The sequence below is a fragment of the Oncorhynchus masou genome, chromosome 24 (genome assembly GCF_036934945.1).
Source record: "Oncorhynchus masou masou isolate Uvic2021 chromosome 24, UVic_Omas_1.1, whole genome shotgun sequence".
In the NCBI taxonomy this organism is placed as follows: Eukaryota; Metazoa; Chordata; class Actinopteri; order Salmoniformes; family Salmonidae; genus Oncorhynchus; species Oncorhynchus masou.
In genome coordinates, this window is record NC_088235.1 from 45,105,352 (window position 1) to 45,122,194 (window position 16,843).

The following is a 16,843-nucleotide window of genomic DNA, read 5'->3' on the forward strand; positions in this document are numbered from 1 at the left end:
ATGTCTTGACCTTTGCCTCCCGAGCCCGTTGGGGAGTTACAGCGATAAGACAAGATTGAAAAGGGGGGGTAAAATACATTTGAAAAAAAGAAAAGACGGTACCCTACAGCAGGCTAGACCTAATATTCGACATCTTACAGGCACTTCTCAGGATACAACACCAAGCCATAAGAACTTTCTTTAGGTCCCAACTCACGTGGGGGTGCCTGGGAATGACATGGCAGATGAAGCAGCATAAGGAGCAATACACCACAACATCAACATCATAGTTCCAATGTCAAAATCTAAAATAAAGTCACTCATTAAAATCAAAATCACAGACAAATGGCAAAATGAATGGACAGAAGGGGGAAAAGGAAGGGATCTACACTCAATCCGCCCACTGGTTTCAAATCAGCAATAACTACAAAGGACTCTTAAGATGATCAGAAACCATAATCACCCATCTGCGAATAGAACACAATCGCCTCAATCTCTCTCTAAAGATAGGAAAACAGCAGCAGAAACTACAGATCACTTCCTCCTTCATTGTCAAACTTATGAACATCATATGCAAACACTCAGGAGAACAATCACATCCCTGGGAATAAGCTTCACCCTCTCCAATTTACTGAAACCCGGACAGAACAAACTGTAATCCATTTAGCAGTAATTTCCTTCCTCCAGTCATGTAGACTAGTGCAGAATCTAGAACACCTCCATAGTCCCATCACACTCCAGTAGGTGGCGGTAATAACCCTAATACTGGTTTGCACACCAGCATAAAACTCTACGCAGAAGAACAAGACAGACAGTACAGTGTGACCAGAGGAAATCCCTTTTTAAATGATTTTGTATACATAATTTTTTTAATTAACAACAAATCAATACATAAAGCATATGAGGGAACACACGCATACATAGATTACAAACAATGGACAATCGAGCAAGGAGGTACAATATCACATTACATTACACAAGGACCTTAAGGGACATACATATACTTACAATTCGAACAGCTTTTTTGATAGTAGAGCATTTAACTGTCTTAAAATACAGTTCAATTTCTTTTTGTAGGGTAAGAAAATGTGGTTTTCTGTTTGTAAATTTACATTTGTGTATATGAAATTTGGCCAAAAGAATAATGAAATGAATTACATAAAAATGTTTCCTCTTATTTCTATCATATGTAAAGAATCCAAACAGTACATCTCAACACAATAGTGTAAAATCTTCATAAATGTGTTCAATTATAAACCTACTGATCTCTTGCCACAGTTTTCTTACACGCACACAATGCCAAAAAAGATGCAACACTGTTTCTGGGTGGTCATTACAAAAGGAGCAATTTGAGTTGATGTTTTCCCTAAACTTCTTCATATAGTGGTTGGCAGGAAAATATTTATGAATAATTTTAAAGGAAACTTCCTTAATTTAGTTAACAAGTAGGTATGTGTGTGGCAACATCCAAACTTTTTTCCAACAGATATTATCAATAAATCCATTCCAATAAGGCATGACATAAGGCATAGATACAACATCCTGCTGAAACAAGGGTCGTATCCCTCTGTTGTTGAATGCACCAAAAGAGAAACAAATCTTTCCTACTGATGAGTCAACCGGGTCAATAGAAGGTAGGCTCTGAGGGTCAGGTCTTGACACGTTCCTGAATAACATAGCAATACCCGAGTGAATGGCATCTAAAACAATTGCAAAATATTTAAGTGTTACGGGGACCCTGTAAAGTGATAAGAATGCCTTATAACTGAGTAAAAGACCATCTGTGAGAGGAAATCCCTTATCACACTTGTAGGCGATGTCATGGCGTTGGCTCGCTAAAATCATGCTGTAGAAACACGTCATCGGATCTAACGTTCATCTCGCGCCGAAAGCCACTCCTTCGATATAAGGTAGTTTTTATGAAAATGAAAACGCGTCAGTTTGTCACTTTCACGAGGTTGGAGTAAAAACATGTTAAACTACTTAAGACGTTGTCTCGAAACTAGGTTGCGCCTTCAGATTTTGAGAAAATTAACAACTAAGGAAGAACCTTTCACTCTCTCATTGACTTCTCAAACCGCCGGGGTTTGGTCTGTTTCCCAGCGTTCCCGGAGGTCTTGTGGTGTTGCAACTTTGGGTTTAGAAACACTGTAATCACGTCATTGGCTTTCATCAAACTTCTGTGCTTTCATACTCTGTTTAGAGATGGTCCAGTTGTTGATTAATTTGATTTGTACAACGCCTCTCATTTAGGCAACCATTTAGCTACCTTTCTCTATTCTCTGATTCTCTCTCAACCTCATATGTGATGGTGAAACGCACACATCATTAATCATACACAGTGGTTGATGCGCATGTACGGACACAACCCGCCGGTTGGTGTATGATGGAGCTTTGGACGGTGTGACACTGATAAGGAGTGACTGACACCTGTCGCCCGGCCATATGTCACACAGCCAAAGGTCGATCCCATTACACGCTGTCACAAACATTATGTGGCAACACCGCAAGGCAAGAAACAGGAAGTGGGGTGGCCAGGAAGAAGTACTATCCCCCTTGAAATCAGCAACCCCCCCTCCCTTCCCCTGAGTCAAGACTGAATCACCAGACACTGACCATATCATTAGAGTGTAAAACTGGTCTTGGAAAAGTGGCCCAACATTCAGCTAAGTAATTACCAAGATATGTTGCGAGCATTCGAAGGGTACAATTATCAGGATGCCAGTCACATTGCGACTGAATATTTGTTTTCCCACATTGAGAAAGAAGTGGTTGGAGGGCTAGGTGGAAAGGCATAGGTACACACTGTAGACACAGGGGCATACACACACTGTCCATTTGTCCATATCTGTAAGGATGGGTCGCTTTAGTGGTAGTGTTCCAATTACTGCCCGGAGCCAGTGAGAGCAGTCAGTTAGAGCTCAGAGTAAAAATGCTGGACCTGACCGTGCTTGAGCCTCTCTATTTTTATACCCAGGGGGCCTGCAGGGGCCATTAAGATCAACAGTAATGAGAGTTAATGAGTCTGGCCTCCACAAGGCAGAGAATAATGACATATCATTCGCTTTACACTGGGGAGTGGACACAAAAACACACATATGCACAGGCCAGTGGTGGCTGGTGACACTGTAAATGGGGAGGATGGAGTTCATAGTAATGGCTGGACCGGAATAAATTAAATGATCTCAAACACATTAAACACCTGGTTTCCATGTGTTTGATACCATTCAATTTACTCTACTCCCGTCCTTCCCTCACCAGCCTCTTCTGGTGCAGACACGCATACACACACATTATTTTACTTATTGGGGATTGATTGAATAGGGCACTAAGGTTGACCAACCGATTCAACTGAAAAAAAAATTGTCTTTGTTTGCTGTCCTTAGTCACCGCCATGGAGTTTTGCTTCACCCCAAGCACCGTAATGACAGGAATATGATGTGACAAATTGAGATGCATGGAGCCCAGAAGAAACTTTATCAGTGTAAAGTGTTTTTGTTTGCCCTGCCTACAGAGAACTGAAAGATGATACTGAAAGATGATGGAAAACAAAACCAACCAGTGCACAGCACTGCTGTATTTGATTTATAAGGACATTTAATAATCACAAAAGATAGGTATTGTCAAATTGTGCTTGAAACAGGTGCATGGTTACCACAGCAACATGGTGAGAGGATAGTTTTGATAATGTGTTGGTCAAAGGAATCATCATGTGATTGTTTTCCATATCTACAATATGTGGATCCCTGTACATACTGTTGGAATTGTTGTTTCCTGGTAATTAAAAGCTTTGACATAGATGCAACTTGACAGTGATTTGAATGTATTTTCTCATTTTAGATCCCACATAAGTCCCTGCTAATAATGTCATTTAATTTGCCCTACCCCCCCTCCCCCTCCCAGCGTATTGCTTATGACATTTATGAGTCAAATATCCTGTGCCATTTCGACACTTGTAAACACACTGAGTCATGACTTTTGTGGCACGTTTTCACACTGGCTTCGATGATTCCAACACAGTGAGTATTCATCCCAAAATAATGTAGTAAATGTGATTGTGTTTTTTGTTCATATGAGTTAAGAATTTAACATCACCATGTAAGAGGGTCAGTGAACACTTTTTTTCTTTTCGATGAAGAAAGCACATTCTATTCAAAGAGGTAGGATAGTAGGTCTTATACCTGCCAGAAACAATACAGTGAACCAAGCATTGTACAATTAAGCAATAAGGCACTAGGGGATATGGTATATGGCCAATATACCACGGCTAAGGGATGTTCTTATGCACAACGCAACGCGGAGTGCCTGGTACAGCCCTTAGCCGTGGTATATTGGCCATATACCATAAACCCCCGAGGTGCCTTATTGCTATTATAAAATGGTTAATAACGTAATTGGAGCAGTAAAATTAAATGTTTTGTCATACTCATGGTATATGGTCTGATATACCATGGCTGTCAGCCAATTAGCATTCAGGGCTCGAACCACCCAGTTTATAATACATTATAGTCAATGACATGGATTGTTTACAGTCCTTTTCACACCCATGATTACACTTAGCTTGTTTGGAGGCTGAGGAGGCAATCAAAAGCCCTGCCGGCTGGCACGGATTACGATAGTGATTCTACACAGGTTAACATACAGTGAGATGAGATGAGATGGACACACTACCGTACCATATGCAGCCTACACTGTATACATGCTGAGGCCAATGCATATTACAAAAACAATTTTACCTTGATCAATATGCTTACTATGTATCTGTAAATAACGACCAAAATACACTGCTCAAAAAAATAAAGGGAACACTTAAACAACACAATGTAACTGACTCCAAGTCCATCACACTTATGTGAAATCAAACTGTCCACTTAGGAAGCAACACTGATTGACAATACATTTCACATGCTGTTGTGCAAATGGAATAGACAACAGGTGGAAATTATAGGCATTTAGCAAGACACCCCCAAAGAAGGAGTGATTCTACAGGTGGGGACCACAGACCACTTCTCAGTTCCTATGCTTCCTGGCTGATGTTTTGGTCACTTTTGAATGCTGCCAGTGCTTCCACTCTAGTGGTAGCATGAGACGGAGTCTACAACCCACACAAGTGGCTCAGGTAGTGCAGCTCATCCAGGATGGCACATCAATGCGAGATGTGGCAAGAAGGTTTGCTGTGTCTGTCAGCGTAGTGCCCAGAGCATGGAGGCGCTACCAGGAGACAGGCCAGTACATCAGGAGACATGGAGGAGGCCGTAGGAGGGCAATAACCCAGCAGCAGGACCGTTACCTCCGCCTTTGTGCAAGGAGGAGCACTGCCAAAGCCCTGCAAAATTACCTGCAGCAGGCCACAAATGTGCATGTGTCTGCTCAAACGGTCAGAAACAGACTCCATGAGGGTGGTATGAGGGCCCGACGTTCACAGGTGGGGGTTGTGCTTACAGCCCAACACCGTGCAGGACATTTGGCATTTGCCAGAGAACACCAAGCCACTGGCGCCCTGTGCTCTTCACAGATGAATGCAGGTTTACACTGAGCACATGTGACAGATGTGACAGTCTGGAGACGCCGTGGAGAACGTTCTGCTGCCTGCAACATCCTCCAGCATGACCAAGTTTGGCGGTGGGTCAGTCATGGTGTGGGGTGGCATTTCTTTGGGGGGCCGCACAGCCCTCCATGTGCTCGCCAGAGGTAGCCTGACTGCCATTAGGTACCGAGATGAGATCCTCAGACCCCTTGTGAGACCATATGCTGGTGTGGTTGGCCCTGGGTTCCTCCTAATGCAAGACAATGCTAGACCTCATGTGGCTGGAGTGTGTCAGCAGTTCCTGCAAGAGGAAGGCATTGATGCTATGGACTGGCCCGCCCGTTCCCCAGACCTGAATCCAATTGAGCACATCTGGGACCTCATGTCTCGATCCATCCACCAACAACCACGTTGCACCACAGACTATCCAGGAGTTGGCGGATGCTTTAGTCCAGGTCTGGGAGAAGATCCCTCAGGAGACCATCCGCCACCTCATCAGGAGCATGCCCAGGCGTTGTAGGGAGGTCATACAGGCACGTGGAGGCCACACACACTACTGAGCCTCATTTTGACTTGTTTTAAGGACATTCATCAAAGTTGGATCAGCCTGTAGTGTGGTTTTCCACTTTAATTTTGAGTGTGACTCCAAATCCAGACCTCCATAGGTTGATACATTTGATTTCCATGGATACTTTTTGTGTGATTTTGTTGTCAGCACATTCAACTATGTAAAGAAAAAAGTATTTAATAAGAATATTTCATTCATTCAGATCTAGGATGTGTTATTTTAGTGTTCCCTTTATTTTTTTGAGCAGTGTATATTTTTAAATAACTATCAGAATATGTCAATGCTTCATAATGCAAATTGGATATGGCCATTGTGATTGAGTTTATACTTGTAGAAGTGAGATTAGAGGTGTACGTCTGTTCAGGTACCATTTTTTTTATATATATATATAAATTGCTCTATCAAAAAGTTAAATGTAGATGTTAAATCCAAGGCTATTCTTTGTTATTCATTATGCCAATTGAATCCTTCTATAATGGCAAGAAGAATCACACAAAAAAACAATCGCACAAGTATAGCCTATGTCATTTTATTCACTGAATATATTCGGAGTTACATTCATTTAAAAAATGGAACAATAATTCTCGCTTTGTGGAAACAATCTTTCTCACAGTCCTCTCATAATTTTGATGATTAGAAGACAGCCTATGACTTATCTATGTCTGTTGAAATAAATTAATGTAAGTGTGTATCTGCTATGCTATTCTTTGTCTCATGTCTTTTGAAGTGAATAAATAAAATAAAAAAGATCCCTGCTAACCTTAATTGAGACACAAGGTAGTTGCTTTCAAGTCCTTCTCTATCTTTTGATGATTTGATCTGATAGCCAATATCATGCTTATTTGGCATGTGTATTGTCATGAAACTGATCATTTCAAATGGTATGAAGTTGATGTGCATGAAATCAAATGTAGTAGTCTTTGCTTACCATCTTCATTCAGGTGAGCAGGTCATCAAAGCACATGTTGAGTGCAACTATAAGTTTGTGGCGTAATTTGTCATTTTTTGCAATACTTTTTCACATGAAAATAAATAATCAACATCAATATTTACTTACAAAATTACTCAGCTTTGAAAAATAAATGGACATCTTTTATTTGGATGCACGGTTTTACATAACTAAATGCTCTAGGTAAGTTTATGCACAAGGTATAGCATTGTTCCACATGGATATAACGTGATTATATGCATCAGTGTCACTCTAAATGTGGTCCTCTACTGTATGAGCTGATTATACTTTATACCAGTATAAAGTTTGTTTTAGGAATGCATTTATTGAACTACCATTTACAGTCCTGGTCAAAGCAAATCTATCTGATCCCAGGTGGACGTATATAGTATTTACTGTTGCCTACATCTTCAGACCAATATTTGTAGTTTCAGTATATCTTGTATACAATGTAAACATTTACTTTATACTGTAGAGATAACCACACTTGACTTTGAAACATGTCCATTGTTGAAGAACTTAAATATATGTTTTGGATAGCAAATCGATGAGGTTGACTGATTGAGGTAATCGCACCAGCGGGTCTTCCTCAGAGTGGCTGAAAAAGACAGTTGGAGCAGAGGGAAAGAGTGAGGGAAAGAGTGAGGGAGAGAAAGGTCCAGATAATTGATTATTGATCAAAATAGTGAGGGAATCACAAGTACATGCAACAGAGTTTCAAATCATGGTATGAGAAGATGTGATAAGGGCTTTCATTTAGTAGAAACATCATACTCTACTGCCCATATGTTTTCAATAGCTGAGCTTCTGTCGTAAAATGAAAGTAGCCCTATGGCTATACAGTATGTTCTTAGCAGTACAATGTACTGGAAATGCAGCTACGTTTGTCCACTACAACTCCACTATACAGGTGTCAGGACTTGCTGTCTCTATGCGTAGCAGTGCGACCACACTGTGTTCCATACCTTCTCTATGCAATGACCACCACAGTAACAACCCAATTGAGACAGCGTTCAACTAAACTTAGAAATGAGAGTGGAGTGAAAGTGAATGGAGGAGGAGGAGAGAGACTGAACCTACCAATTGGAAGTTATTGAGAAGGTGATCTACATCGATGTCATCATAGCTCTCTAGAAACGAGGGCTCACTTCTGGATTCTTCTTGCATGGGAGGGTCTTCTTGACTGAAAAGACAAGAAGGGTACATTTGACTTTCCTCACACTGTGGGGGCACACTGCAAAAATGCACATGCGGACATACACATGCATGCACACTGGCAAACACACAATCCATTATTGTGCTCTGTACTTGTTCCCACCTTCTCTTTCCTGTCAGAACTGAGTTAAGGTATTTCTTCACAGCCATCTGTTTGCGGAAGCGACTGTAGTTGTCTGTGAAAATGGCATCTGAGTGGCGCTTCACTGGTACCTGGTCCTCCATCATGTCATCACTGTGACAAATTAACCACAACACATTTTAGTCCATCATTTTTGAGACATTTGCTAACCTGTTTTGGCTTTTACTGAACTTATCCAATAAATATTATTTTTTTAAACCAGAAGTAAATCACAATTGTGATGACAAATCTAATATAATTACAACAAATTAGATTATTAACCGTTTTCAAGGCAGATATGCTAATACAACTTTTTTAAGGATATCCAAATTTTTCAATGAGACTAAAATCACAGAAATAGGCATACAGGAAGACAATTTTGTGGAATATATATTTGTGTCATGCTTCCTGACTCTAAATGTTTTCAATAAACCTGAATGTTCCTGAAAATATGTTATGAATATTATCACACTGCGCGCTAATCTGAAGGAAAAGCATAAACTACAGTCTACCTGACTCGCTTTCCAATCAAGGATTCCAGGTACCGCCGCGCCGACAGCTGTCCAAGAAGTTTGCTGTATCCACTTGTAAAGAGACCGTCTGCGTGTCTCGTCGGTCTGCCAACAGATTAAAACAGTTATTAGTCACACTGTCTAGCATAAATCTGAAAAGGTGGTTTAGGAGTCATTTATGGGCAGAGCGTTTCAATAGGCTAATATTGGGGTAAAACAAATATGGGCGTATGTGATTACTCTTAGACAATACCAAAACGACATCAAGTCACGAGACAAACATTTTTTGTATCCTGACATTCCATATTCCATTGGAAGAAATTATTATTCATTATTATTCATTACTTTCTTAATCATCCAGAGAACACAATCAATATTCACTTATATGAAAGTAGCCTGTGGAAAAGAATTACATAACATTTCTCAAGACTTAAATGCTATTGTTAGAAAGTACTATTGTTCTAGGATATAGTCGACGAATTAATTGTTGACTGGCTTGTTTATTGATGAACCCAGAGTTAGAATAAATTAAAACACGTTAACACTATAGCCTATAATGTATTTGTCCATGATGATCTAAATTCCTATTGATACACATAAAGTTATTGGCCGATAGCCTATAATATAAAAAGTTAGTATATCGTTGCAGTTTTTGAACTCTTTGGTAAAAGTAACTAATGATGCTCTTTTAAACCTTTATGTCCGCATGCGTAATAGCGGTACTATTCCTACCTCATAGATGCATATGGCAAACACTGAGTCCGGGAATATAACACACTGCACAGGGCTATTAGGAAAAGGAGCTGGGAGCCGTTCCTTTGTAACATCGCTTTATACCTGTAAAAAGAGATATGGGTTTCATTCAATAATGTTTCTTTCAGATAGTCTACATTCTTATGGTCAATATGAAAACGACAAGAATTCTTAAAATGATTGCCTCGTCATTCGGTACCCAATAATTCTTAAAATGATTGCCTCGTCATTCGGTACCCAATAATTCTTAAAATGATTGCCTCGTCATTCGGTACGCCTTTATGCACAGAAAAACAAGTTTATCAACACTTTCTATTGTGCTTCCCAGTGCCACCAGAAAACAAACACGTTGAGAATGAAGACAAATGTGCAGTTGCGCACGTATCCAATTGGTGAGGACTTGTTTTCAACCTTTGTATGAACATTTGTTTATGTGATCAAATGCTATTGCCAATCAAAAATCATTCTTATATTTGGAATCAATAACTATTTACAGTTATTAATTTGCTGGAAGATGGATACAATGACAAAAACTTTAGAATATAGAATGTGATGTGAAGCCTAACTGAAAAGAATATCTAACAAATATCATAATTATCAAAAACAAATAGCATCATCTGAAAAAAGTCTTACATTGTCTTTAGTAAATGATCTGCTGTTCCTCTTGGGTACCGGGTGCTGTCCAAGGTCCTGGAATGCTTTGTGTTTGTATCTCCTAGAGAAGTCACGGAACACTGTTCAGTACCTCAGTTGCTTCTTCGCTGGTCAGCGTCTCTTACTATACCTTCAACCCTTCCCTCGTTTTATACATCTGAATACTTTTCATCAAGCAGGAAGGCAATCAGATTAGATCAGGGTTGATACGTCATATAAGTCCCATTGGGAGTGATGCATTCGTCATTGGCTTGTTGGCATGTTCATTCAAACCAACCTTATGGTAAAATTAGGTTTTGCTCATACAATAATTTCTTATTACATATCATGGGGGTTGACTCATCTTATATTATACACATTTGAAATGGTATAGGCCTAATAGTTATGAATAGGGGGAAACAAAGCACTTAGATATATAAACAGTGAAAATACCTTTTGACATTTGGTAAGCAAAGTAAATATAATGTTATACACTATGTGGACACAGTGGCGTTTTCCATCTCCCCAGATTGTATTTCCGGTACATAACTTGAAATTGGTTTATGTCATTTTGTGATATCTTGGACTATAACTCCCTCTGAGTGGTTGTACAGTGTCTGCATGATAGCCATGAAGAATAAAAAAAGTATTGAAACCATGAATAGTCTTTATCAGTTTCAGCACCTACATCTCCTTCCCTTTCTCCTCTTCTACCTCACCTCTCCACCTCTCCCATCTCATCATCTTTCTAATCTATATCACTCTCTCCTCCTAACCACATTGTCTCTCCCAATATAACGTCATTAAACATTGACATTCCTTTACACAATGCAGATAAAAGGCTCAGTTGACACAGATGTCAGATATTCTCATGGAATAACTTTGCACACTTCTATTACACAAGAACCAATCACATCCAAATCCCATCATCCCCTCATTAGGTTGAACTAAGTAAAGATGTACACAGATGTTCTGATTGGAGAGAGTTTATTGAACAGAGTTTATCCCAGAGGGAGTTAATACTATAGATTTTGTGATCTTATTTGTAGTCTGGTAGATGAAAGACCGTATGTATGACTGTTGTGCTGGAATGTTGGTGGTTCCATGGGAAAATAGATCAATCATGTATATCTCTCAAGGCTCAAGTACTGACAAACGTGTTTCTATAACCCATAATGGTTTTGCGGGTTAACTTTAGTGAAATGCTTCAGGTTTGAACCACAGTGTTGTACTTCGGCATCTGGATTCAGTATCAGCGTTGGACTCTAGTTTAGCTGTACTGATTCTCAGTGTTGGGTCCTATGTTTGCATCACATGTCTTCAAGACTGGGTGACATTGTTGAATGCATCTCATATACTCAAGAATGGGTGGCTGTAGCCTTATCTCAACCAGCAGCCTCTGGAAGCCTAATCACAATTGTAATGTAATCATGCCAAACATCAAGTAGATTACGGACAAAGGACTGGGAAACATGCTCATTTAATTGACAGTGATGATTTAAAACAGAGTCTGGAAAGGACCCTGTCATACAGGAAACACATGCATTATTTTGTTGAAATGTGCAGAATTTGCAAGTTCCATTGGATGAGCAAGTTATAGATCCTCATAAACTACTGCGTTGCTGAAACCATACCTTTGGTGTTATGATGCACAGACTTTCCTCTCAGTCATCCAGCAATAATGTCAGCATCACATCACATGAATATGGATAATACATTATGTGAGCTATAAATTGACCCTTTGTCATGCTCCAATACCTAATGGACAGAATACACAACAGAAAACACCTGGCCACGAGTCGGATGTTGGGGAATGCCACAGCTTGTTAGAGCCTTTTGTGGTTTAGATTATCTAGCCGCTGAATAATGGAGATGTGTTTGTTGCCAAATTGGCACTGACAGACTGTTTTACGGGCCAGGGTCTAATATGACAGGCAGCCACGCCTTCATGGTGAGTCAGTTTTACATAGTTTGCTTGAGGAACTCACTACCCAGTGGATTACTTTATCCCCATTTATGGGTTCCCTCACCAGGGTTAAGGTTCACCTGGATCTTATGAGTAATGGGATCCCAAATAGAGATAATTAGATGGCAAAACTAGGTCCAATAAATCAAGACTGAGGGAGAGGACTTTTCTCAGAGTGAAGACCATGAATGATACATATCATCTCCCCTTTTGCTGGCAAACCAAGGGCAAGTTGAACATGGAAATTTAACCTTTTCAAACATAGATCATTGGTATGTTCTAAACTGTGTACTGAGTTTTATTTAAAGAACAAAATCCACATTTTATTCAAGATCTCGACTTTGCTAAGCTACTGCATTTGAGAAAATATTGAATTTAGGCAATAGAAAAACAATAACTTTGAGCCCTGATGGACCCAAATAAAACACACTGTGGGCTGATGGTACACCTTATTTTGGGCCCATGGAGGACCTGTAATCATGATCCTGTTTTAGGCTGAAATCCCTGCAATGGATCAATTAAGCAAAGTTCTTCTTCATTGCATCCCAACTAATTCTGTAAATACATTTGTGTCTCAAGCCATATGGAAAACATTATGACCAGTAATGGTCTCCGTGCTTCATTAGTCCAGTAATCAAAGCCACAAACCACCCTACAACACTCCTGGGACCACCAGTCATCAGATCCAATCACATTACAGCTTTGCCTCTCTGCACTGCTCTCGGAGGTAGAGCCATGCTTTACATTTCCTTCAATACTAACAAGATAGATAGTGAATTTAACTCTCTGAGGAGTTGGCTCTCTGGATATCATCTACATTGTATATAGTGCATTTGGAAAATATTCAGACCCTTCCCTTTTTCCACATTTTGTTACGTTATAGCCTTATTCAAAAATGTATTAAATAAAAATGTTCCTCATCAATCTACACACAATACCCCATAATGACAAAAAACAGATATACCTTATTTACTTAAGTATTCGTACCATTTGCTATGAGACTAGACATTGAGCTCAGGTGTATCCTGTTTCCATTGATCATCCTTGAGATGCTTCTACAAATTGATTGGAGTCCACCTGTGGTAAATTCAATGGATTGGACATGATATGGAAAGTCACACACCTGTCTATTTAAGGTCCCACAGTTGGCAGTGCATGTCAGAGCAAAAACCAAGCCATAAGGTCGAAGGAATTGTCCGTAGAGCTCTGAGACAGGATTGTGTCGAGGGAAAGATCTGTGGAAGGGTAACAAAAAATATTTTGCAGCATTGAAGGTCCACAAGAACAGAGTGGCCTCCATCATTTTTAAATGTAAGAAGTTTGGAACGACCAAGACCCTTCCAAGAGCTGATCGCCTGGCCAAACTGAGCAATCGGGGCAGAAGGGCCTTGGTCAGGGAGGTGACCAAGAACCCATTGGTCACTCTGACAGAGCTCCTCTGTGGACCTTCCAGGACAACCATCTCTGCAGCACTCCACCAATCAGGCCTTTATAGTAGAGTGGCCAGACAGAAGCCACACCTCAGTAAAATACACAACAGCCCACTTGCCAAAAGGCACCTAAAGACTCTCAGGCCATGAGAAGCAAGATTCTCTGGTCTGATGAAACCAAGATTGAACTCTTTGACCTGAATGTCAAGCGTCACGTCTGGAGGAAACCTGACACCATCCCTACGGTGAAGCATGGTGGTGGCAGCATCATGCTGTGGGGATTTCAGCGGCTGGGACTGGGAGACTAGTCAGGATCGAGGCAAAGATGAATGTAGCAATGTACAGAGAGAGATTCTTGATGAAAACCTTATATATAGCGCTCAGGACCTCAGACTGGGGCGAAGGTTCACCTTCCAACAGGACAACGAACCCAAGCACACAGCCAAGAAGACGCAGGATTGGCTTCAGAACAAGTCTCTGAATGTCCTTGAGTGGTCCAGCCAGAGCCCGGACTTTAACTCAATCTAACATCGCTGGAGAGACCTGAAAATAGCTGTGCAGCGACGCTTCCCATCCAACCTCATAGAGTTTCAGAGGATCTACAGAGAAGTATGGGAGAAATTCCCCAAAAACAGGTGTGCCAAGCTTGTAGAGTCTTATCTTAGAAGACTCGAGGCTGTAATCGCTGCCAAAGGTGCTTCAACAAATACTTATGTAAATGTGATATTTTCGGTTTTACATTTTTTAGACATTTGCAAAAATGTCTAAACACCTGTTTATGCTTTGTTATTATGGGGTATTTTGTGTAGATCGATGATACAAAAATGATTTAATACATTTTAGAATAAGGCTGTAACATAACAAAATGTGGAAAAAGTCAAAGGTGTGAATACTTTCCAAATGCACTGTATGAAAAATCAATAACAGGTGTGGAGGCACCCTCTTTTGTGATGTACCTCGGGACAAACAGGATTATTGGCAGCAAGGTCTACCTAGTTTAGCAGGCACACTGTGGGAAGGAATAGCTTGCTAAATCTTTCTATTAAACTCATATTGATCAGTCACATCCGTCTCTAGTCCCCATGTCCCCTGCATTTGTGAACATCAATCACAATGAAAAATAATGGAGACAAATATAAGAATTTAGGCATGGCCTATATTAAAATCTCTACGGGATCGGTGTCCCCCCCACCAGATGGATGAGCTAACGTAGGCTAATGTGACGAGCATGAGGATGTAAGTATAAAAATCAAATCCCAGGACATAGACAGCTTAAATTCTTGTTAACCTAACTGCACTATCCAATTTACAGTAGCCATTACAGTGAAATAATACCATGCTATTGTTTGAGGAGAGTGCACAATTATGTATTAATAAACCAATTAGGCACATTTGGGCAATCTTGATACAACATTTTAAACAGGTATGCAATGGTTCATTGGATCAGCCTAAAACTTTGCATCTACACTGCTGCCATCTAGTGGGCAAAATCTAAATTGCGCCTGGGCTGGAATAATACATTATGGCCTTTCAAATCAAAATCAAATCAAATCAAATTTATTTATATAGCCCTTCGTACATCAGCTGATATCTCAAAGTGCTGTACAGAAACCCAGCCTAAAACCCCAAACAGCAAGCAATGCAGCAAGCAAAGCAATGCAGCAAGCAATGCAATGTAGAAGCACGGTGGTTAGGAAAAACTCCCTAGAAAGGCCAAAACCTAGGAAGAAACCTAGAGAGGAACCAGGCTATGTGGGGTGGCCAGTCCTCTTCTGGCTGTGCCGGGTGGAGATTATAACAGAACATGGCCAAGATGTTCAAATGTTCATAAATGACCAGCATGGTCGAATAATAATAAGGCAGAACAGTTGAAACTGGAGCAGCAGCACGGCCAGGTGGACTGGGGACAGCAAGGAGTCATCATGCCAGGTAGTCCTGGGGCATGGTCTTAGGGCTCAGGTCCTTTGAGAGAGAGAAGGAGAGAATTAGAGAATGCACACTTAGATTCACACAGGACACCGATTTGGATAGGAGAAGTACTCCAGATATAACAAACTGACCCCAGCCCCCCGACACATAAACTACTGCAGCATAAATACTGGAGGCTGAGACAGGAGGGGTCAGGAGACTCTGTGGCCCCATCCGAGGACACCCCCGGACAGGGCCAAACAGGAAGGATATAACCCCACCGACTTTGCCAAAGCACAGCCCCCACACCACTAGAGGGATATCTTCAACCACCAACCACCTTTCTCTTGCATTTCAAAGATGATGGTACAAAAAAACACGTTTTTTTCTTTGTATTATCTTTAACGAGATCTAATGTGTTATATTCTCCTACATTAATTTCACATTTCCACAAACTTCAAACTTTCCTTTCAAATGGTATCAAGAGTATGCTATGGAGATTGCATGGCTATCTCTATGGAGATTGCATGGCTGTGTGTTCGATTTTATACGCCTTTATACGCCTGCCGAATCCACTAATTTGAAGGGGTGTCCACATACTTTTGTATATATAGTGTATGTTCCACAGTCAAACAGGCTTCATATACTTTGTACATTCTCTCTGGCTACAATGTATCTATTGCTTAAAATATAAATATGGAAATATAACCACTTGACACGTCACTTTCCTTCTTAGTACTTGATTGGTTGATAAAGTGAGGAGAAGAATCTCGGGACAGCAAGATGTCCGCGCACATTTGAAAAACTGATGTAGCTAGCTGTATTCTTATTTTATGTGTTGCTTTAAGGTGATTTTATGTTGACAACACTGACTTGGTGGTACTCGAGGAAGAGTCATATAAAGAAAAGACAAGGACCCCGAGACAAGAGCCAAACTATTCCTTTTTATCAGGTTCGCGCCTGTGCCACGGTAGTATGCTAGCTAGCTAACGTTAGCTAGCCAGCTAGACACTGCATGTATGACAGTATGCTAATCTAAACATGGTTGCTAGCTAGTTAGCCAGACACAAAGATGCGACACTCAACGTTATTTATATGTGTATTTGAAGTTTACGCAATGTGTCCAGCTAATATTAGCAATCTGTTATAACGTGAGTCTTTCATGCTGAACGTTTTGCTACTGAAATAGTTAACCGGCTAGCCTAGCTTCAAGCCAATGGCTTGCTAGCAAGTTAGCTTAAGTCGTGATACAACAAAAATAATGATGACTACAGACAGTAGC

The 16,843-nt window shown here is 40.5% G+C and overlaps 2 protein-coding genes across 2 annotated transcripts in view; one reads left to right on the plus strand and one right to left on the minus strand.

The window, feature by feature from the left end:
• Positions 1–6,598: 6,598 nt before the first annotated feature.
• LOC135511615 (VIP peptides-like) lies at positions 6,599–10,387 on the minus strand. The gene is made up of 6 exons (XM_064933100.1): positions 10,258–10,387; positions 9,604–9,708; positions 8,872–8,976; positions 8,342–8,473; positions 8,104–8,206; positions 6,599–7,621 (listed from the first exon to the last, which is right to left on the minus strand). Coding segments are annotated over exons 1-6 (456 nt in total). The 5' UTR covers positions 10,260–10,387; the 3' UTR covers positions 6,599–7,612.
• Positions 10,388–16,320: 5,933 nt separating this feature from the next.
• LOC135512246 (anaphase-promoting complex subunit 1-like) overlaps positions 16,321–16,843 on the plus strand; it is a 58,913-nt gene continuing 58,390 nt past the window's right edge. The window contains exon 1 of the mRNA XM_064934067.1: positions 16,321–16,513. The gene's annotated coding sequence lies outside the window, so the exon portion shown is untranslated. The remainder of the gene's footprint in view (positions 16,514–16,843) is intronic.